General features: G+C 37.2%; 3 protein-coding genes across 4 annotated transcripts in view; all 3 read right to left on the bottom strand.

The window, feature by feature from the left end:
• LOC149781602 (cyclic AMP-dependent transcription factor ATF-3-like) overlaps nucleotides 1-22032 on the bottom strand; it is a 56555-nt gene continuing 34523 nt past the window's right edge. For both annotated transcript variants that reach the window (XM_089934764.1, XM_089934763.1), the window contains exons 2-5: nucleotides 5946-6046; nucleotides 3560-3858; nucleotides 2674-2781; nucleotides 1-1928 (exon numbers count right to left, since the gene is read on the bottom strand). In XM_089934764.1, the coding sequence (XP_089790890.1) occupies nucleotides 1773-1928; nucleotides 2674-2781; nucleotides 3560-3850 (555 nt within the window). In that variant the 5' untranslated portion in view covers nucleotides 3851-3858; nucleotides 5946-6046 and the 3' untranslated portion in view covers nucleotides 1-1772. The remainder of the gene's footprint in view (nucleotides 1929-2673; nucleotides 2782-3559; nucleotides 3859-5945; nucleotides 6047-22032) is intronic.
• Nucleotides 18331-19821, bottom strand: LOC149781604 (uncharacterized). The gene is made up of 2 exons (XM_089934988.1): nucleotides 19737-19821; nucleotides 18331-18947 (listed from the first exon to the last, which is right to left on the bottom strand). Exons 1-2 carry the CDS (start codon nucleotides 19819-19821, stop codon nucleotides 18331-18333), a joined length of 702 nt encoding a protein of 233 aa, XP_089791114.1.
• LOC149781603 (protein CFDP2-like) lies at nucleotides 20309-20965 on the bottom strand. The gene has a single exon (XM_089934987.1). The coding sequence runs from the start codon at nucleotides 20963-20965 to the stop codon at nucleotides 20309-20311; it is 657 nt and encodes a 218-aa protein (XP_089791113.1).

Raw genomic sequence — 22032 nt, 5'->3', positions numbered from 1 at the left:
TTAAAAGTTTAATGGAATTACAAAAATAATGTAAAATGGTTTGAAATACTAGAGAAAACGTGCAACTTTATCATATACTCTAAATTTAAGAATTAACTTCTTAAAACTGTCAAAGGAAACAAACCAATAAACAATCATATCATGTGTTTTCGAACATCCGGGGCCACATAAGATTGTGGTTTTCAACCTCGCTTTGAACGATATTCTATTATCAGCTTTAGGAGAAAAGGAAAACATTATGTTAATATAACAAGACATCAATAAAATTAAAACAAGTGTGTTGAATAATTGACAATAATTGCAAACGATAGAGGTCATAATGACATCCCTTTCGTATCAAACAGGCCGTTATATAAAAACAACAAAATTCCCAATACATTTCCATATCATCGCATACGTTTAACTATATTGAAAAAGTAGAAACATTATCGACTCTTCTCACCTTCACATGCATCATACAATGGATTCCAAGCAAGCAGAACACTGCACAGACAACACAGTATTATTATAATACAACAGACATTCCTGAATACTAGAGACACCAGCAAATTAAAGGGTTAATTGAAAGTTATTTTCCTGAAAATTTGATGTAACAAAAAACAAAACAAACTGAACCAGTGTTTCACGTTAGTAATGAAATCTTTCTAAATTTCAATTCATGATATGCAAAATGAACTATAAGAGAATGACCTATTACGTCATGTTATATATAATATTTTTACCATGAAAATACTCGTGAACATGTTAAATCATCGAATTATTACATGTAACATACATACATACATAAAGATCACACGCAATCAGAAGTGCAAATAAAAATATTCTCATAGTTTTATAATATCTGAGTACACCTAAATTTATAAAACAAAACAAAAATTATTAATTTTTCATTGCGTTTGGACATTAGGACATTTATTATCAAATAAAATATACCAAAAGTTAAACCACGTGGATGATACATCTTATAAAAGTTAAAAGAAAACAAGAACTGAAACAGCAATTGTCTGTATAGAAAGTGATAGGATTTTTGTATATCGTAAAACACAGATCAACAAGAAAATCTCTTCTTGTCGAGATGCTCAATCTTAACATTGCGGTATTGACTGAAGTAAAGACGGAAACACATACCAACGCCAAATTGATTACTATATCAAACATCAGTCAACAATGTCTCCACAAAATGTAAGCCATATAAACTCATTAAAGACAACACGTTACAAAAATAAATATCATGCTACGAATAGCTTCATAAACAACATATCTAAATATTAAAAAACGTCACCCGTATGTTCATGTAGATCTTACTATATACCAGTAAAAAGCTTTAGTAAAATATGAATGTGTATAGAAAATGTAAGGGTTTTTACTCTATTATATCACGTTTAATCCTTTAAAAATATCATGCCACATAATCGGCATTAAATAAAGTACAACAACATCTCTTTCATACCCTTATGTTATATATATGGCATGGAAACGCTATCTTTAGGACTACCATACTATTTGTTTTTAATCTCACGTACGAAAAAAAGCAACATTTTACAAAAATGTCAACCGTATGAACCTCATATTTTTTCCTCTTTTGTTCAATAGTTGCGTCTCAATGACGGATCCGGAGGAATATTTTGTCGGATCGCTCGTTTAAATGGGACCCTGTATACCGACTGAGTTAACCTGAGTAATTATACAATGGAGAACAAAACAACACCTGGTCCAGAATGCCTTATCTCTCTAAGGGTCCTCATACAACTGTAAATCGGCTTCTACAACCGTCACGATGGGAAACTTGGCTGCATATAGGGGCCAGTGACGTTAGGACAAACAGACAGGTGTGACTGAAGCTGCCTCCAAAGAATTTCCTTTTCTTTCTTTAGCTCTCGTATTTGATTTTTCAAGGATGTGTTGTTAGATTCAAGTTCCTGTGTCTTCTGAAAGGAATGGTGTAAATATGAATAAATAAATGATATATATATATATATATATATATATATATATATATATATATATATATATATATATATATATATATATATATATATATATGGATTATATGCTATTACTACCGCTATTAATAATAATGATAATAATAATAATAATAATAAAAATAATAAAATCAGCAGCATCAGCACAGACACAATCAGAAGCATCAGGATTATGCACTGTTAGCAAATGGTCTTTCGGCAGTCATCAAAACACGAGAAGGAAATTTATATATACGAATCCGATTACTTTATACGTAATCGCTACTGTATATTTAATGGTATTTATTTCCTCAACTTTACCCCAATACAATAATTTTTGAATATTCTAAAAGTGTTTCATCTTTCATTCTATAGCGTTTGTTCAAGCTAAATCTTACATTTCAAGCATTTGTCTATAGAGGTAAATCTCTGCTTAACTTGCTTAATCTCGAGATTTGTTTCTCCAATCCTAGTCGGCGTGCATATTTCAACAAATCTTTCTCTTACAAATTTGGATCATACCCAAATTGGAGTTTACGTTACCTGCTTTTCTTTTCCTTATGTCCATTAGAGACACTACAAAGAATATCCATGAAAACTTATCTGGGTTTTTTTTTTTGTTTTTTTGTTTGTTTGTTTGGTTTTTTTTACTTTGTTGGTTTTTTTTTTTTGGTTTTTTTTTTTTAAAAACTTTTTAAGTGCAAAAGCTTACCTTCTGCAGTTGCGTACCCAGTGTATTCTGCTTCTCGCGGAATCTTCTTGCCGCCATTCTGTTCTGTTCTCGTCTCCTTTGAACTTTCTCCTTTTCTTCGACTGTCAACTGATAATAAGATTAATACTAATATCAACTATTCAAATAAAATATTTATATATGTCTACATGAGGAACGGACTTAGAAAACGCTGGTTCCGATTTGGATCCTTTTGGCTGAGCCCCCTTGATTTACGCGCGGGGCCCCCTCTGATCACGGGATTTAGAAATAATCTTTGAAACAAGTTTTATATGATATTAAATCTAAAATTTTCTTCCATCGCTTTAGTTTTACAAATTCCTAACGCGCATGGCCCCTGTGAGCGCTTTGCCCGATTGGTCCAAATCGGACCAATCGGCCAAAGGCCGGCCCTGGTCGACATTACTTGTGCGAACTTGTCCTTAAACCCTTCATTTAAAAGAGATTGTAAACAATGTTGAAAACTCTGACAATAATGGAGAAAATTGAAACTGAACCCACATACACCCCACAGAAGCTCAAGGCACAACTGTGTGATTGTGTCAGAATGTATTTCGATTACTACTGCTGTATATTCATGCTCTGTGGACAATGTATTTTAGAAATGCGGTCCCGTTATGTTTGAAAATTCATAGTTGGGTTTTTCGGACTACTATATCAGATGATGTAAAATGCTGAACGAGTTGATCTGTTGATATAGGTAAATGTTCTTATTAGAAATTGGTATCAAAACTTAAAACAGTCATTAAATGTGCAGTGCATAGGCAAGTTTGTAACTAAAAGCTAAAAAGAACGGAAACATAAAATACCATAATATCGTAATCAGAACAATAATTATTTGATTAACATTGTACAAAAGTTGAGGTACCTCAGTTTTGGGCTTTTCAGTGAAATCAACCATCAATTCTTCTCTTCCCCCTGTCATCCTCTTAAACTGAATTTTGTTTTTTAATTCTTCTTTTATAACTGGCAACATATTGTTGCTTTCTATCGCCTTGACTGCTGCGAGACTTAGACGGGGATCAATAGTGCTGAACCCCGAAAACTCGGGGAATTCGTGCCACGCTGAAGGCAGTGCACTTCCTGTCGATGCTTCGCAATCAGCCCTATCGTCCATATAAAGAGTCACATTGAAAACGGAATTAGATCGTTCGTACATAGTTCAGACTGAAATAAAGAGATATTATATGTGTCAATTCATCCACGAAACAATCAGTAACATAATAATAATAATAATAATAATAATAATGATAATGATAATAATAATAATTGTAATTATTATTATTATTATTGTTATTATTATTATTAATCTATTATTAATGTATTATTATTATTGTTGTTGTTCTCATTTTCGTAATTATTATTATGATTATTACTATTGGTACTAATAGTTGTAGTAGTACACTAATTTCAGGGACCCCGAGTGGCGGAGTGTTCTAAAGCGCTCACCGCTACGGATCACTACCTTCTCACCTCTGCCTGCATGGGTTCGAGACACGGGCTCAGCCAATGTGGGTATGTGAGAAAGCTTGGCGGTAACTTCTCGTGGGTCGGTGGTTCTTTTTCCGGGGTTTTCCCGGGTTCTTCCTCTGCCATTAATACTGGCCGCGATGTATAGCCTATATATATATAACGGAACTTTGATACTGAATCTCATCTGTAGCTAAAACCTGAAATAAATTAAACTAATGGAAAAAGAAGGAAACAAAAATTACAGGAGGGTGTGCCTGAGTCCATCTCTTTTCACAGGCACTTTTGGTGGCAGCGGGCAGATTCGCATATTGACCCATAGCAAATTTCTTAAGTTAAGGGTATGGTGTGAGATTTTGAGCTATTATTGTGTAATAATTAAAGAGATGGATATATTTGTGACTAGGTGTTTCAGGCTTGTGTTGTTCTTGAAACCGATGTGAGGCATGTCTACCTCCCATAGTCACTGCACATTATGTAGCAACTGAAATACCAATGGTCGGCTGGAAAGCAGAGCTAGCCAACCATAGCTAGTTGGTTGTTCTAGGGTTTAACGCCATTTTTCAGCACAAGATAGGCTATACATGGCGGCCAGTATAACTGGTGGAAGAAGAACCCTGGAAAACCCAGGGAAGAACCACTGACCCACGAGAAGCTACTGGCAGCCTTTCCCACGTACCCACGCTAGCCGAGCCTTGGACTTGAACCCACGCAGACAGAGGTGAGATGGCACTGATCCGGAACGGTGAGCGCTTTAGACCCCTCGGCCACTTGGGGCCCGCCAACCATAGCAGTAGACACATGAGTTCAAGGCAATTAGAATATCTCAATAACGGCTTGGATGACAACTATTCTGAATTGTGTCAAACTCTTTAGTAGACAATGTTTTTCAAAAGTATCACCCAGGGAAAGGGCTTGCGTTTGCACTGTGAGCACGACATGCTTTCAAAAATTACCTTCGGATGTGAACAATGCATGTATACAATAGGGGTTGGGGTGAATAAACATTTTATTCTAAGAACTTCACTAGACTTGTCAGCTCAAGTGTGTGATATGATTATGATGTGCTTCATAATACCTATCCAAAAATATTGACCTTTCTTACCTCACTGATGTATTATTTTTTATGACTTTTTATATTAGCAGGTGGAAGCGATATTAATTTGTACATAAAATCTGGCCCCTGGCCCCTTAAATAATAATTATTTAACATGCAGCATTACGATCAATATTATATATGTGTGGTGTGTACATAATTTATACTCTCATTCACTCTCTCTGATTTTTTTTATGTCTCTATCTATATTTTTGTCAACATAAACACTTCGGATTTATGCTTAAAAAGTCAAAATCTAGATGAATAAATTTATAAAATTGATCTCATAGGATTTATTGTAACATTCACCTGGTTGTTTTTTTTTTTTTTTGTTTTGTTTTGGTTTTTTTTTCTAATAGGTCTAAGTTCACGTGAATCAGATTTTTGCCGACAAAGCACCAAGTGTTTATTGCTGTTGTGAATTACTGTCTAAACTACGTACAGATAATAGAAATACAAAGTGTGACAAGGATAGCGCTCTATTCATCACAGAAAAGCAATCCAGAACGATGAAACGGTTAAGACTGAATACACATATTAAAATAACAATAATTATATACATATCTAGAAAGATATGCAACTCTTTTTGCACTAAGTATGCTTTCTGGCCTGAATTCGAGGACCACCTGTATAAGCCTTACTAGACGGACTTAAAATGTCTGTTTTGCAGTCTAGTCTTTTTACTTACGTTTTACTTTTATTCTTCTTTGTCCAAAGTGTGCTCATTGATTTAACACTATTTTCATCTGTCCAGTGAAGTGCTACATAAAAATGAACACTCTGCAGCACCTGTGAATAAAATACAACCTTCTTTGAATTTTGTTCTGGATTTAAAACAAATATATATGTGGTATAATATACAGTATATACAACAAGTCCAGTATTGTTTTGTAGATGTTATGCAACAATTACGGTGACGATATTGGTGGCATCACACCATTTCTAGAGAGACAACGAAAGGGTATGGGTTTTGACGGGCAAAAATGAACATAGTATTCCACAATTCATACCAGCTAGCAACTCCTCTTTGTCCGTGTAAATAAACACGTGGATTATACCTAACTTTTTTCTATCTTCACTATACAGATGTCCACAACTAAATAAAAAAATATATGTTCCTTATTAAGAAACGAAAGGACTCAGTCCAAGTATATATAACTGTTCACACTGAACTGCCCAAGTATATACAACTGACCCTAATATATCAGTAAATTATTACAAATATCCCCATTCATGAAAGAGTTTACGTCATTCGAATTATTCAAACTCTAAACAATGACTAAACCCACTAAATTAATCTTTGATTTAATCTGATTAGTTCCAAGTAAAAAGAGGCAAAAGAGTATTGTTCATCACAATTATCTGTTTTAATCGGATGAGTCACGCGACATTTTTATTTAGTTTGTCATTGAGAAGGGTTCAGCTGAAGAGCGAGGCCAGCACATTATCATTCATTTCCTATTTCCTCTCGTCTTTCTTAGATTGTTTGATTGTTTTTAAGTTGACCTAGATACTCTTTTAATTTTCAACTTTCTATGGTACTTATGTTTTTGCCCCACAGAACCAGAACTGTATATACAACTAACATATCATTCGCTCGGCAATTGTCACAATGGTACAAACACATGATTATTTAATTTAACGATTGGAATATTTCAGTTTCCATTTACTTCGACTATAGAAATCTCAAAATGGGTAAAGTGCCCAAGTTTATTAAAATTATTATAAATTTAAGAAAGAAAGAAAGGAAAAAGAAAGAAAGCAAGGAAGAACGAAAAGAAAGAAAGAAAAAAGAAAGAAAGAAAGAAAAATGATAGACAAATTGACCAACCAACTTACCAAACAACAATCAAATCAATCAGTCAGACATTGAATAAATCAATTAATAAATTGCTGTATCATATATTAGTAGTCTAGCAGGCAAATTAATTGATAACAATAAGTATTCCTATAGTTTTATAATTCATCGTATTTCGAGGACGGTTACATGAATAAAATGCGCATGGCAGGATTAAAAACTACACTATGGACTTAGAAGAAAGCACTGTTATAATTTTGACGTAGCAATCTATATCAGTACAATACTGATGCATGTGGACAGTGCTATGTGGTCCTGATATTTTTATTTCTATGCGCCAAGGGCTGAAAGTGAGAGCCTCGTCAACTAATCAGAGTTTTGCACTCTATCCTCTAGTTCCATTATAGAGTAGACTCCATCTGACTGTTCAGAATGGTTTTCGGTATGGTCCAATATTATAACTTATACCATATTAATCTTTTTATTGTTCATTCACGACAATCGTATTAACGGAAAAAGCCCAGTACAGAAAGGGATTACTTCATTTTCTAAGGTCATTTCAGGGACATTTCATTATCCGTAACCTGGTCAAGCTCTACAGATGTATTACAAAAGACTGAAGTGTACAGTTCTAAAAATGCTGTCCAGCGCTTAACATTGTTTTAGAATGTGCAAACAATGTGAAGTATCAAAGAAGTGGACTTTTCTTTGTGTGTAAGGAAATGTTTAATGCTATTTGACAAGTACAAATAAAGGTCATTGAGTAAAGATCATAGCTGTGTGCAGTTCCTAGATAGAGTGTTGGTCCTCCCCTTATTTTGTATTTAGTAGATCTTGTCCATACCCTCTATTCAGAAGTCAGGCCTGTCCATTCGTCCCCCTTTGTATCACGGCGGGGGAGGGGTTGTGCGTGATACATTCATAAACTCTGGTAAATCCCTAATAAACATCCGTTGGAATAAACCCTACTGTGTAATAAGTATGTATATTCTCTGTCAGTGAGGAGAGAGAGAGAGAGAGAGAGAGAGAGAGAGAGAGAGAGAGAGGGAGGGAGGGAGAGAGAGACAGAATGAGAGACAGGGAGAGAGAGAGAAGGAGGGAGATAGCGGATTATAAGCAATAATACATTTAAAGATGAATACCAGCTCCAGTAAATCGGTTAAACACTCGAGATACTAACAATTCATCGAGAGTCAACATTCAATTCCACGACACTGTTGGACAATCTATTTGCTAGTCATAATGCCGGTGAGAACATATGGCGTGTAAGAATTGAAGACGTACGCGATAACCTACCTTAACAGTGTTACATCCTGTTAGTTGAAATCAAAGAGATTACGCGGTTTACCTACGTAGACAGTATTGCATGCAGATAAAAAATCCCACGTGTGAACTTTAACAATCTTTTTAGTGAACATAAATATAAAAGGTATTAGTTTTCTAGCTATTTATGTTACCCCGCTTGATTATCTTTATTTCTTGCCGAATATAATAACTAGAAACTAATATATCCTGTTCAATTTTAGCCAACTATGTTTCAAAGCACCACCTGGCAGATTTACCAATTTTTTTACCTCTTTTGATTGAATTGTTCTTTACAATTGCAATGCGGTTGTATTCCTTTTCAAGTTTGACATGGTTTCTTTTGAACTTCCTGGCAAACGATTTAGAGGACCAAGGGAACAAGGTTAAGAGAACAAATGTATGTGCTTTTCCTGGAAAATTAGTAATGTCTCCCATCTGTCCTTTAAACTATCGCATTTATCAAATCAGGAATATTTATTGAAAGATTAATTTCCTTCCCCACCATATAAATAAACAAATATATATATATATATATATATATATATATATATATATAGAGAGAGAGAGAGAGAGAGAGAGAGAGAGAGAGAGAGAGAGAGAGAGAAAGAGAGAGAATGAGTAAGATAGATAGAGAGATAGTGCACGGAAAAAACAACGGTATTTTTTTAAGGTGATACATACGTCGATTCCTTTTCATACTGGTACTTCAATAGTTTCCATTAGCAACTAATGTTCGGATATTCCCTAGTAATCTTGTTACGAAATTATTGGTAATAACAGTATGCTATTGTTCGTGACGCAATGTTGAAAGAAATGTCGATTTAACTAGTGTCGTGTTTTACATATTTACTCGCGTATGCTAATATGTAAAGTACAAATATTCCTTTCTAAGACTGCGAATTATCCTAAGACGTCTAAGATTTTCCATTTGAAATTTACATAATTTCTCAAGTCCTCAAAATATGTTCTCGTTTGTTGATTAAGTGATATCTGTTAACTAGCCCTTTATCATAAATATCTTGTCAAGTTCCTGGCATCCCACTCAAAGTTTCCATGCCTGTTATATCCAGAGTATAGCTAGTGAATTGTAAGCTTAAGTGTCAACACTTAATAAACAAGCTCTTAAATGTCAACACAGTGTCCTGTGCAAGTTTAATCATCCCACATTATTTAGTTTCAGTTTAATGATTACAACTTATACAATAATTAATACACACTAACTATTAATGGGCTGTAAACCGAAGTCATCCCCCATCTTACCCCCATAGTTATGATATCTTGTTTATCAGGTCACTTGTTGATAACAATATTATTAGTCCGGTACTTATCTATTTTACATATTTCCGTGATTAAGTTAATTCTTTCAGGTTGTTTTTTTTTACATTTCACAACTGCATGTACCTTTGTGAAATTTACTGTCTTGCACATCGGACATTTTGGCATTATTTTAATCATATGCATTATCATGGCTACTTCCCCTGTTAACCATGAGTTGTGCATATATTTAAATATAAGGCTTTGCATCTTTAGGGATCTTATGTTTGATCAGTGCTCCAATGCCCTGTCCCAATTTACATCCCAATTTTCCTGCTCAACTTTGCTCCGCATACTTTTTTCTTATATCCTCCCTCAACCGTTCATAAGTTTTATATATATCCACTCCCCATAAGTTTCTTCTGTCTCTATATTTAACGAAAAGTTACTTGATATTCTTAAATTTTCTGGGTACTTCCAGTTGTTTTGCTAGGGTTTTATTTTTGTATATATCTTATCTATTTCTGATTGCAAACCCCTACCAGTATACGTACAGGGCATCCCATGATGTTTTAGATTCGGTATTTATTCTTTTTATTCTATTTATATTGTTGGTACATTTCAGTAGTATTTGGCTGGGTAATGCTAGTCCCCCCACCCCATTGTTCGCCCTATATAAGGTTTGCTTCTTTATATAGCGTGTCTTGTATCACCACATATATTTAATAATTTCGTTGTCTAGTTTATTTAGTTTCTTGTTTTCAATATCTATTGATTTTAGTATGTAGTTTATGTTTGAGCACAAATATGTCCTGGCCACTTATGCCCGCTCCATTATGCAAAGAGGCGTAAGTGCCCAGATACTAGTGTTTTCTTTGATTTTCTTTATCATGTTCTTGTAGTGTTCCAACTCGTCTTCTTTTCCATAAAAAAACTCCTAATGCTTTTTAAGTGATCTTTTATCAGAGAGGATGGGGGAGTCCAGGATGATTTTCCCGCCAGTTTCCTATTTTTAGTATCTCAGTTTTATCATGATTTATTTTTACCTCGAAAGCGTTTCCTAAATACTCAAATTATTTTACCAGGTGCTTAAAGGATATTGGATCCCGTATGAAGTTTGCACAATCATCTGCACGTTGAAGCATTTTGACTTCTTCTTTTAAATTGTGATTTTTTATCACCTCAATGTTTTGGTTTTTCCTTATATTTATACTTAGGATTTCAATTGCTATCACGTATAATAGCATTGACAGTGAGCATCGTTGCCTCACTAACCTCTGTATCTCAAATTTCTCCGTGATTGCACCATTTACCAGTACTCTTAAAGTTATCGTTTTGTACAGGATTTTAGTCCATCTTCGGAAATAATTTCCAAATCCCAATTTTTCTAGAACGTTCTGTACGTAGTTATGTTCCAATTCATTAAAAGCCTTTTCTTGGCCGACAAAAACCATGGCACCCTTCTGACATGTTTCCTGTATAAAATATATCACTGTTTTTATGCTTAATATATTATCTTGAATATCCCTCCCTTTTGCCCCACATGCTTGGTTTATATTTATTATGTTATACATTCCCATCTTTACTCTATTTGCTAGGATTCTACATATAATCTTATAATATATGTCTAGGAGGAAGATGGGCCTCCAATTTTTGAAGTCTTCCCTATTTCGCTTTCCTTTGTAGATTAATGTGATGAAACCCTCCCTCATTGACGGCGACATTGTTTCATTATTTTAAAAATATATTACTGTACAATGATTCAAAGATCGGCGATAACTCACCTTGGAATGTTTGACAGAATTCCGCAGTGAGTACGCCTCTGTCTGGGGTTTCCCTTTCGCATGTTGTTTCTTTGTATTCTGTACTTCTTCTTTTGAACTCGGCACATTTGTCTCTATGTTTTGAACTCGGCACATTTGTCTCTATGTTTTGACGATATTCTCTCACATCTTATTCCATTTAAATATTCATTTATGATTTTTGTATCAATATTTTGAGTTTTATATAATCCAGTATAATATTCTCTAATTGATCCTTGATTTCCGTTTTCTCTGTTAACATTTTGTTGTTATTCCTTAATTGTTCTAGATGATTTTCCCCACCCATTCTCAGATCTGCTTGCCTATACAATCCTTCTGCTTTTTGATAGAACTTTGTAAACTTCCCTGCCCTTATTTCCTTTCCTTTATTTTCTTCTTCTAAAATTTTATTGAATCTTTCTCTTAGTTTGTTTTTATTTTCCTATGCATTTGTTTTCCCTAGTTGTTTTTTTTAATATTTCCTCCTTCTCCATTTTCTGCAGTTCTCTTCTTTTCTTGAAAACTTCTTGGCAATATTCTTAAATATATTTTTTAAACTATCCCATTTTCTAATAATGTCTCTGTTTCCTCGTTTGATGAATTCTCCAGTTTCTTTATTAATTGTCTCTATAAATTCATTTTCCTCTAACATTATATTATTGATTTTTCATACCCCCTTTCCCCATTTAACCATATTTTTTAAACAAATTTCTATATTTATTAACTTATGATCCGATTTTTAATCTTCTGTTATTTCAGCACTTTATAGATATCCTCTCCATAATTGGTTTCATAAAATGTGTCTAGCCTACTGGCTTGTTTATCATTATATTCATCAATGTATTTAATTCTAATAATATTTTTCTTCTTATATATATCAACTTATGCCTTTATAAAAGATTTTCCATTTCTTGTTTAAAAATTATATCATGTGGTGTGAGTTCTAATGTTCTATCGTTATTTGCTCCAACCCAGTTAAAATCACCTCCCGTTATTAAGTTTTCCATTGAGTTATTATTTAGGTATTTATGCATATTATCCATTAAAACTTGTTTTTTTATATATTTATTTGCTGGAAAATAAACATTTATTATATGAAAATTTGATACTAATCTATGTGGCATTCTCCCTGCAAAAAATACCTTTTCATTTACAGTATCTCAATTTAAATACCTTATATTTCTGTTTATTGTTGCCACCCCGACCTCTCTCGTGTCATCCTTTTTGTAATTATTAAGAATTACTATAGCATTCAGTTTATCTTCTATCATTGCTACTAGTTCTTTTGAAAACTTATTACGAGTTTCGAGTACTAAAATGATATCATATTCAGTTTATTTAATTAATTTAAATATTTTATTCTATCAAGTCCATTTGTATTTATTGAAGCTAAACTGAAGTTTTTTCCTTCCATTATTTTCCACACCAGGTTCCCGCATCTCCTGATACTATTCCTTCTTAATGTTTATAAGTGTATGATTATGACTATTAACAATTTAATGATTTTTTTGTTTGTAGGCCTACTGTCTATTTTGCCGGGGGCACCGCCCACGCAGCCCCACCATCATTTCTACTGTTAGAATTATCATTTAGTTCGTCTTTGTTATCTGTCTCTGTGTTCTCTGTCTTGCAGTTCCGTTTCTTCTATTTCCATGTCAATTTTAGTATTGTCTTCGTCCTCTTCCTCGCTTTCACTTCCTTTGTCCTTGTCTATTTGCACTTTCCGTGTCGCTTTCCGTGTCCTGTCCTTTTGTCTCATTTTGAGGTTTATCCGCCATCTTTTCTTACAACTGTTGTCATCCTTTCGCTTTGTGTGTTTTGTGAGTCTTTGTCCTCCGGCAGTGTATTATCACTGCCTGCTAGGAGCTGAATAGAGATTGTACCATTTTTTCTTTTTTGAATGTTATTTTAGTCATCGGTGTTCGCGTTAATGGCTTTAGTCCAATGAGGTCCACCGGCCCTGTTTCTACTGAAGGGGGCTCACCCTACAGAGAGCTCTCCTCCTCTGTCAGCACATTCAATCTGTTTTTAAGCAGTATGTGCTCTTCCTTGCTAGGGGTTAGCAATCTACCCGTTTTGTTCGGGCTTAAATCTTTGTCCCACTCTTGACTTTTCTGAGAGTTATCATCCACCATTATGGCTGTAACGTCAATGTTGGAGAATCTTGTGTTGTACGTTATTTCGTATGGCTCTTTCTCTGCTTCCTCTGCATTAGTTGTCATTACAGAGCTTCCTGTTTCTTTAGGGTTTTCTAGCACTTCTCAGCTGAGTACATATTTATCCTGGGGTATACTATCTTTTCTTACTTATTCAATCAATTTCCTTATTTCTGTTTGTAATTCATCATTCTCCTCTAGGTTTAGGTTCATTTGAGCTATATGTAGTCTAGTAGAGTTGCAGTCTAGGGACGCATTAATGCATCGAACTTTGCTTAGAAGGCCAAAAAGTCTCATTTGCGTTTGACATCCGGATAGCGAATATTGAATTACAACTATATGGTGGCCAGTATTAATGGTGGAGGAAGAACAAGGGAAAGAACCAACTACCCACGAGAAGCTATTGGCAAACTTTCTCACATACCCACATTGGCCGACCCCGTGTCTCGAACCCATGCAGACAAAGGTGAGATGGCAGTGATCCGTAGCGGTGAGCGCTTTAGAACACTAAGCCACTCGGGGTCCCTCAATATATATATATATATATATATATATATATATATATATATATATATATATATATATATATACGTATGTATGAATGTATGCATGTATTAGTTAAACAACTAGCGGCACCGAGAAGGTACCACAATATAAAGCAAGTTTTACTAAATTATAGGGACAAAACAACTGCGGTGGGAGGTAAGTTATGATAAAGAAATACACAAATTGATTAGAAAAGACCTCAGCAGGTACACCACCATTAACGTGGAAGAAAGGAACAGACAGGTTAACTGGAAAGAAGTATGGAAGGCATGCGCAGGGATTAAATCCTAAAAAAAGCAGAATATGTTAATGAAATACTTGCACGATGTGTGGCATACAGGGTTAGGGACCATAAGACTCCACATGATTAGAAAACAAGAAAAAAAATACCCCCCTGTGTAATACTGCCGATTTCACGAAAAATCGCGTGTGATCTCTCAATGAAAAGCAAAAAAGGACCGAAAGGGATACTTTAAAAAACCGAATTCAACAGAAAAGGGAGATGTCATGAAAATAACCTGTTTTATTTGGATCGGATACCGGATAAAGTCACAAACATATAAAATTCTTGTAAACTTTCTGCCATGGGCGGGGTGGGGGATGGGGGAGCACCTAAAATGTTACCAGTTGGAAGCTTGCGAGGGGCACACATATAAAGAATTACAACCAGATACTCACTTCTAAGCGAGATATAATTTCTGTAAATCTGTTGAGCTGAATATGTTAGAAATATATATTTTCTTGATCTCAATGCTTTAAGACATTTTGTACCACATTCTTATTGTACAAAATTTATAAAGCTCAGTGAGATAGGTTTCTGACTGACGAGGCTATGACGGTCAATACTACTACTACTACTACTACTACTACTAATAATAATAATAATAATATTATTATTATTATTATTATTATTATTATTCATTATCATCATCATCATCATCATCAACACCATCATCATGTCTGATTGTTAAAGTGATTGCAAATACGACATTTATATTGACCATAAAAAAATATGACATTTTAATGAAAGCACAATCGTTTTCCTATACTGCATAGTTGTACTTTATTATCTATGTATTCGCATACAATATTAGTGAAACTTACATGAAATCAGGAAGATGTAAATTCTACAATGGGAAAATCCTACTGAAATTAAATATTACACTAATTTACTGACGCACACAAAATTCAAGTGCATCTACTGATATGGACGTACACAGAATTCGAATAAATGCAGGGTTGAATCATACTGAAGTTTAATATTGCAAGCATTATTTGATGTACACAGTGTTCCAGTACATGCATTTATATTAGTTTGCTATTACAGCGGGTTGTGTACAAGGTAAGTACACTTGTACCTTCTGACTACAACATATTATCAAACATTTCACTTTTTGAGACTTACATGATGCGCGGTACATACATCCAAAACAATCGGAACATCTTGTGACTTTTCTGTCAAGTCCAGAAAGAAATCTTATGTGTATTTCGCTATTTAATGTGTATTTCGCCGCCATTAGCAATACTGTTAGGAACTACTTTGTTCACATGACGTGTGTGGCGGAGAAAGGAGACAATGTTAAAAATGGAATATTCGACTTTTTAATATGTGGTACACTCCGCCGAAAATGAATCAACAATTTCATAAATTTTATGTGTATTCCCACTACTGTTTCTGAGGTTCTTTTATCGACTTGACAGAAAAGGCTGAACAATGTCCCAATCGACACTCATTAGTGAGGGAGAGGCATGAAAGATATGTATCTTGTTTTCGTTACAGACAAAGGATCAAGAAACAGAAATAGAAAACAATTCAAGTGAATATCAGAAAAACGTTACATGAAAGATTTAAGACGAATTAATTAAGGATGTGTTAAATGAGCCCCATTGTATAAGCCCAACACTCGGCAGACCTTCATGCCACAAAGTGTGCAAAAGTTATGGATGATTACGATTAAAATATTGGAATAGCATCCTTATGATGTATAAACGATTCTAAGACGACTAAGATGAAGGATTGACAACAAAACTACAGATATAAGGATCGAATAATTAAGCGCTGAAACAAACATTGCCTGATTTCCAATGTATATCCATGTTTCACAGCTTTTTAAAGCACCATTATGTTTCACACTATCTAAATTTATTTATAAACATTTTCCTGATTACGCGTACAAATAATGATCACAACTCACGAAATGCATTGTAAAGGCTTTACAGGTAACGAATATATTATTGACCTTAGCTTTTGTAAAAAATTTGTTTTTGTAATATCTGCACCTATATGTGCTTTGGTTAGAAGTTTTGTTTACTTTTCTATTATGGGTATAGACCAATACGAATTAATTTATAATGCGTTCTTTACTTTCCTGTAGCGCTGGCCTCGTACACATTCTATTATTTCGTTTAGTTCAGACACTAAATAGTTGCCCTTTAACAATATGGCGTCTTAAAGTATATCTTGGAGAGCTGTGGTAGCTCCTTTGGTAAAGCATTTGACTCGTGATACAAAAGCCGCGTGTTCGATACCAGCCAGGATTTTAATAGCAAACGAACGCGCCTATCAGAATAGAGAGATTAATGAGTGACAAGTTTGAGAGACCAGATTCCGAGTAATAGGTAAAATGAATGAGATTAAAAGGTTACGAGATTACAAGGATTTCAGATTTTAAAATATTTCAGTTGCTTTATCAACTATTATACGACGGAGGAGTAATAACAAATGGTAAACATCATACAACTTATATCCTGCAAATCAGCCGACTTATAAGTGTAGCCAATATATATGCATTTAGGGCGACTTGGCCAATTAACTGATGGTGGAATGACTATTATTTGATGTTTATCTTCCTTGACGTGACACATTTCGTTTTGCAACAAAGTGACCGGCAACATTGTTGGTGACAATAATTACAATAGAGGCATTACTCAAATAACTACCAGTTTCAGTATCGTCTAGGGAAGAAAGCGGCAACAAGTGATTCATACTATCTAGTAAATGATTTTAAAAAAAATCTTGTATTCTCATACAATTAAGCAACAATTATTCTTGGTTTTGTACATGCTTGTATTGAGTTTGAAAGATAGAAAATATGATAACAGCTGAACTTGTTGGATAACTTTAATAGAGATGTGAACGAGCCTTAAATTGGCCTAAAAGCAGAAAGAGCACGAAAGCCTCGCTGCAACTGTTGGAAGTTTTACCTGTCATTAGTTACGTGATGAGTTCGTTATGATGTCTAAGAACGTTAATTTATTGACAAATAACAATAATTTCATCAAAAATCTCTAAACTTTCTCGAAAATGTTCGGAACGTCTTCAAGTATATGCTGAAGTTTTGTAACTGTAATTGCAGCAATTTCCAGCTTTATATGCTCTTCTTATCAAGTTCATTTGTTGATGAATTCACAGGGGACATTTCTCCTTTACCTTGGTAGATCTTAACACTCATGGAGATCAAACCAAATACTTAAATTTTAATAGTTTAATGGGTTAAACAGTCAGTTAGGCAACACTGTAGTTCACCACGTACGCTTGCTTAGACTCAATCACTATCGTAGGATATAGTTTGAAATAGAATCATGCAGACAATGTTGTACATCTTTACTTTGAATTCGTACCCTACAATAATCAAGCAAGCAAGGAAACAAAGAAAAGAAGAATATTCTAACCCATATGACATTATGATTAAAAGCTGCAAATACCTATATTTCAACATCGCAAGCCAATGTTACCATATGCTAACCGTATTTACATCTAGGCGGATCGAGTAGATATTTTAGTGCTTTGTCCTAGCGACATCTATTTGATTTCATGAGTCGCCTCCCGTAGTATGTAATGCCATCTAACCAACATTGTGGAGGCAATTGACTTCAAAAGGATACTTTGAAAGTTTAACATAGAAAGCATGAATACGTACCAAAGAAGAAGGCATTACAGGTGTATTTGAGCGAAAGGTATTTGTACCAACACGGACCAGCAGTTAGCACAGCTCTCCCAGTCGCTGACGTTGATGTTGGTTATCTTCATTTCCTTCTTTTGGATATCTTTGTAACGCAGATGTGGTGGTACGGTCAGTCGTGCGCCTTCGGCTAGCTCCCCGTATAGCAGATCATTGGGAATGCGGCCTGGATTCATTCTCTTGACATGGCTGAACCAGAGAATGCGCTACTCGCTGAGAATGGAGAACAGCATGTTCATGTTGGTACGTTTCAGAACCTCTGTGGTGGATACCTTGCCCTGCCACTGGATGTGCAGCATGCGCGTATGGATCTCAGGTGGAAGCTGTTGAGTTTCTTCTCATGTCTCGCATAGAAGGTACATGTGTCGCTACAGTATGGAAGTGTGCTGAGGACGCAGGCCTGGTTGACGCACAGTTTGGTTTTTTCAGCGAGGTTGAGGTTGTTCAAGAACCTTGGATGCAGTCTGACTATCACTACTGCTGCCTTGGCAATCCTGCTGTTCACCTCAGAATCAGTGGAGAGCGAGCAGGAGATGGTAGACCAGAGGTATGTGATTTTCTCAACAACTTCCAAGTTGTACCCTTCGATGGTGACGGATGGAGGGGAGTCTGAATCCTGCACCATGACGTTCGTTTTCTTCCAACTGATGGTCAGTCCAAACTTGTTACAAGCGTGGGAGAGGTGGCATACGAGCTGCCGAAGTCCATGTTCCACGTGTGATATTAAGGCTGCATCGTCGGCGAAGAGCAAGTCACAAATGAGGACCTCTGTGACTTTAGTCCTAGCACGGAAACGAGCGAAGATGAATAGCTTGCCGTTAGCCCTGGTATGGATGTAGACCCCTCGCTGAAGTCTTTCAGTACGTACTGGGGAAGAAGAAGAAGATGGCAAAGAGCTTATCAGCAATGATGCAGCTTTGCTTAACTCCGCTGATGACTGGGAAGTCCTCCGATGTTGCGCCATTGAAGCACACTGTGCTGTGCATATTCTCATAGAACGACGTGACGACAGCGAGCAATTGGTGGGTGGGTGTGTGTCAGCCGATCTTCATCAGCAGCCTGAAGAGGCCGCTCAGACTGACCAAGTCAAACGCCTTCATCAGGCACATGAAGGCGATGTAAAGGGGCATCTGCTGATCTCGACACTTCCCCTGCAACTGGTGTAGTGAGAAGTTCATGTCTCCAGTTGACCGGCCGGCTCGAAAGCTACACTCTGACTCGGGTAGACGTGGATTATAAGGGTCTGCAAGCGTGCCAAGGCGACACGGGCGAAGCCTTTCCGACGATGCTGAAGAGAGAGATTCCATGGTAGTTCTTGAAGTCACTACGGTCTCTTTTGTTCTTGTACAAATTGACGATGTTGGCGTCACGTATGTTCATGGGAATGTGTCCGTGTTTTCAGCAGAAGCAGAGGAGTACGGGCAGGAGCTGGAACAGTGCTGATTTCCCGACTTCAGGCAGAATGCCGTCGCTTCCAGGAGTCTTCCCACAGGCGAGGCATTTGATGGCTTTTCCAAGCTCTTCCAGGGTTGGTGGTATGTCTTGTTCCTCCATGACTAGCATGTCTTGGATGGCGTCCAGGGCGGTGTCAGTGACAACGTTTTGGGCTGCATACAGCTAGCAATAGTGCTCAATCCATCGCTTCAACTGTCTTACTTTTTGATGACTTCGCTGGTTTTGGACTCGAGGAAGGCGGTCTTGAAGGTGGGGGTGAGGTCGCCTTCTTGATACCCTCGTACATGCATCATGCATCCAGACTTTCGTCAGTTGTTTGTATACTGGTGCAGAAGTTCAGTCAGTAAGTGTTAACTCAGAGGCGGCCGGTCTGCTGGGCGTTGTTCCTGACAGTCCTGAGCGCGTGTAGTGTACTAGGGTTAGGTGTAGCCTTGTATGCCAGGAGGGCTTTCCTCTTCGCCTCAGTTATGGACTTCATCTTCTCCTAGTTGGCCTCATATCAATCGGCATTTGTGCGCTCCAACTTCCCGTAGGCAGTGATGGATAAATGGTACACCGCGTCACTGAGGTGGGAACACTTGGAGTCGATGGTGTCATCAGGTGTCGCTTTGGTGAGAGCTTCCTAAAGTTTGCTGATGAACTGCTGTGTTTTCTCTGGGTCGCTTGTAAATCAGGTGTCGATACGTAGACGACCCTTCTTCTTTGCGTGGTGCAGCTTCTTGGATATTGTTCGAATCTTGCTGGACACATGGGAATGGTCGACACTGTATTAGCTAAGGATGAGGAGGACACTGGCCAGTTCCGCATGCTTGGTGATGACGAAGTCTAGCTGTTGTCAGTGGCGGGAACGTGGGTGTCTCCATGAAACCTGGTGGACCTTCTTGCATTTGAAGAATATGTTGGTCACATAGGCTGTGGGAGGAGCACATTTTCAGCAGTCGCTGAACATTGTCGTTGATCTTGCCCCTTCCGCGGGAACCGATAAAGGTGGACCAGGCCTCGTTGTCAGCTCCCACTCTAGCATTGAAATTTCCTATTAGGTAGAGGCCTTCAGTGATGGGGATACTGGATATTGCCTGATCCAGAGCTTCATGGAACGTGTCTTTCTTCTCGTGGGTGAAGCAGAGGTATGGGGAGTAAACGCTCAAGATGTTGGCTGGGCCTGAGGATGTTGACAACCGGAGGGCAAAGATTCTTTCAGTACCTGATGACGGAGGTTCAATGAAACCGACACCGTGCCTAGGTTCATCCGAGGGATTCCCATGACAAAAGAAGGTGTAGTTAGCTTTCTTGATGGTGCCGCTGTCGGCCAGTCGGGTATCCTGGAGGCAGGCAATGTTGAAGTTCATTCGGGGGAGTTCTCTGTCTATGACGGCAGTCTTCCGTGCGTCGTCCATCTGCTGAAGGTCAGCGGAGAATCCAGTAGACATGATCCTGATATCCAAGCTTGCGAAACAAAGAGATGAAGTCTTCTTATTTCTTCTTTTGAGTCGTACTTTGTGTGAACTTTGTATCCCACTTGTCGAGATGGTTCTCTAAGGTTCACGCACCTAATGAAACAGGTAGGCCATGGCGGGCAGCACCTTACTGACTGCGGGCTGCCCAGCTTGAGGCGGACGGTTGCTGTCGAGTGAGATATGGTGATCTCTCCCACCGTCGGAAGCGATCTCTGGACCCAGGCTCTACACCAATCGAGCTTTGACTTAGAACCGGTAAACTGCTACTTCATGTGTTGTGCCGACGCCTTACGACGACGCTGGAGTGTCCTCTCCAGTGGAGCTACAAAGGCTGAGTAGGGTGGTATGGAGAATCAGATGTTGCCCAATCAGCAGATCCCCCCTCTCCGCACAGCTAGTGGACCAAAGGGAGCGACGAATGTAGATACAGTTTGGATATTCCGGAATGACGTTGAAGTCGATGTCAGACCGCCTTCGGGACTCCGTCTCCGGATTTTCTCTCGGGGTTTGCTCCTTTAACCTTTCCCGTGAGTGGTTATAGCCGCAAGGCAGCGTAGGTTTAGAATCGCAGTTTTCCTTCTCCTAGATGAGCTACCATCCAAGGTTTACAAGTCTCATCTACCCGATGAGACTGGTTTTAAAGCGCCAATGGCCCGCCTTTATCCCTTCTCCTGTTAGTGGAAACATAATCCTAATCGGTTGGATTTTGAAGCTAAGCCACTCGCGAAGGCCGGAACTGGATTTTAGTTGACAGAGACACAAGCGTATGGGAAATTTCTGGATGAGTGGAGCGCTTGTCTCCCACTCCCACCCCGGCAATGTCAGCCGTGGACAATGATCATGCAGGTAAGGTGTTCAAATCTGGACAACTTAATTTTGATTCGATGCGATGGCTTACCGCCTAATCCAATGAAACTCACAGATCCGAAGAACACAAATATCAGCTTGATCCACCAAGGTGTATATAGGGTTAACATACTGGAACATGTTGGAACCTTGGCTATCGAAGCTGACTACATTTCTTGCCAGTGCAAATCTCG

Source organism: Sinohyriopsis cumingii, chromosome 15 (genome assembly GCF_028554795.1).
Source record: "Sinohyriopsis cumingii isolate HCF-2022 chromosome 15, ASM2855479v2, whole genome shotgun sequence".
NCBI lineage: Eukaryota > Metazoa > Mollusca > Bivalvia > Unionida > Unionidae > Sinohyriopsis > Sinohyriopsis cumingii.
Note: the sequence above shows the minus strand (reverse complement) of the source record. Positions and strands in the feature narration are given on the sequence as shown.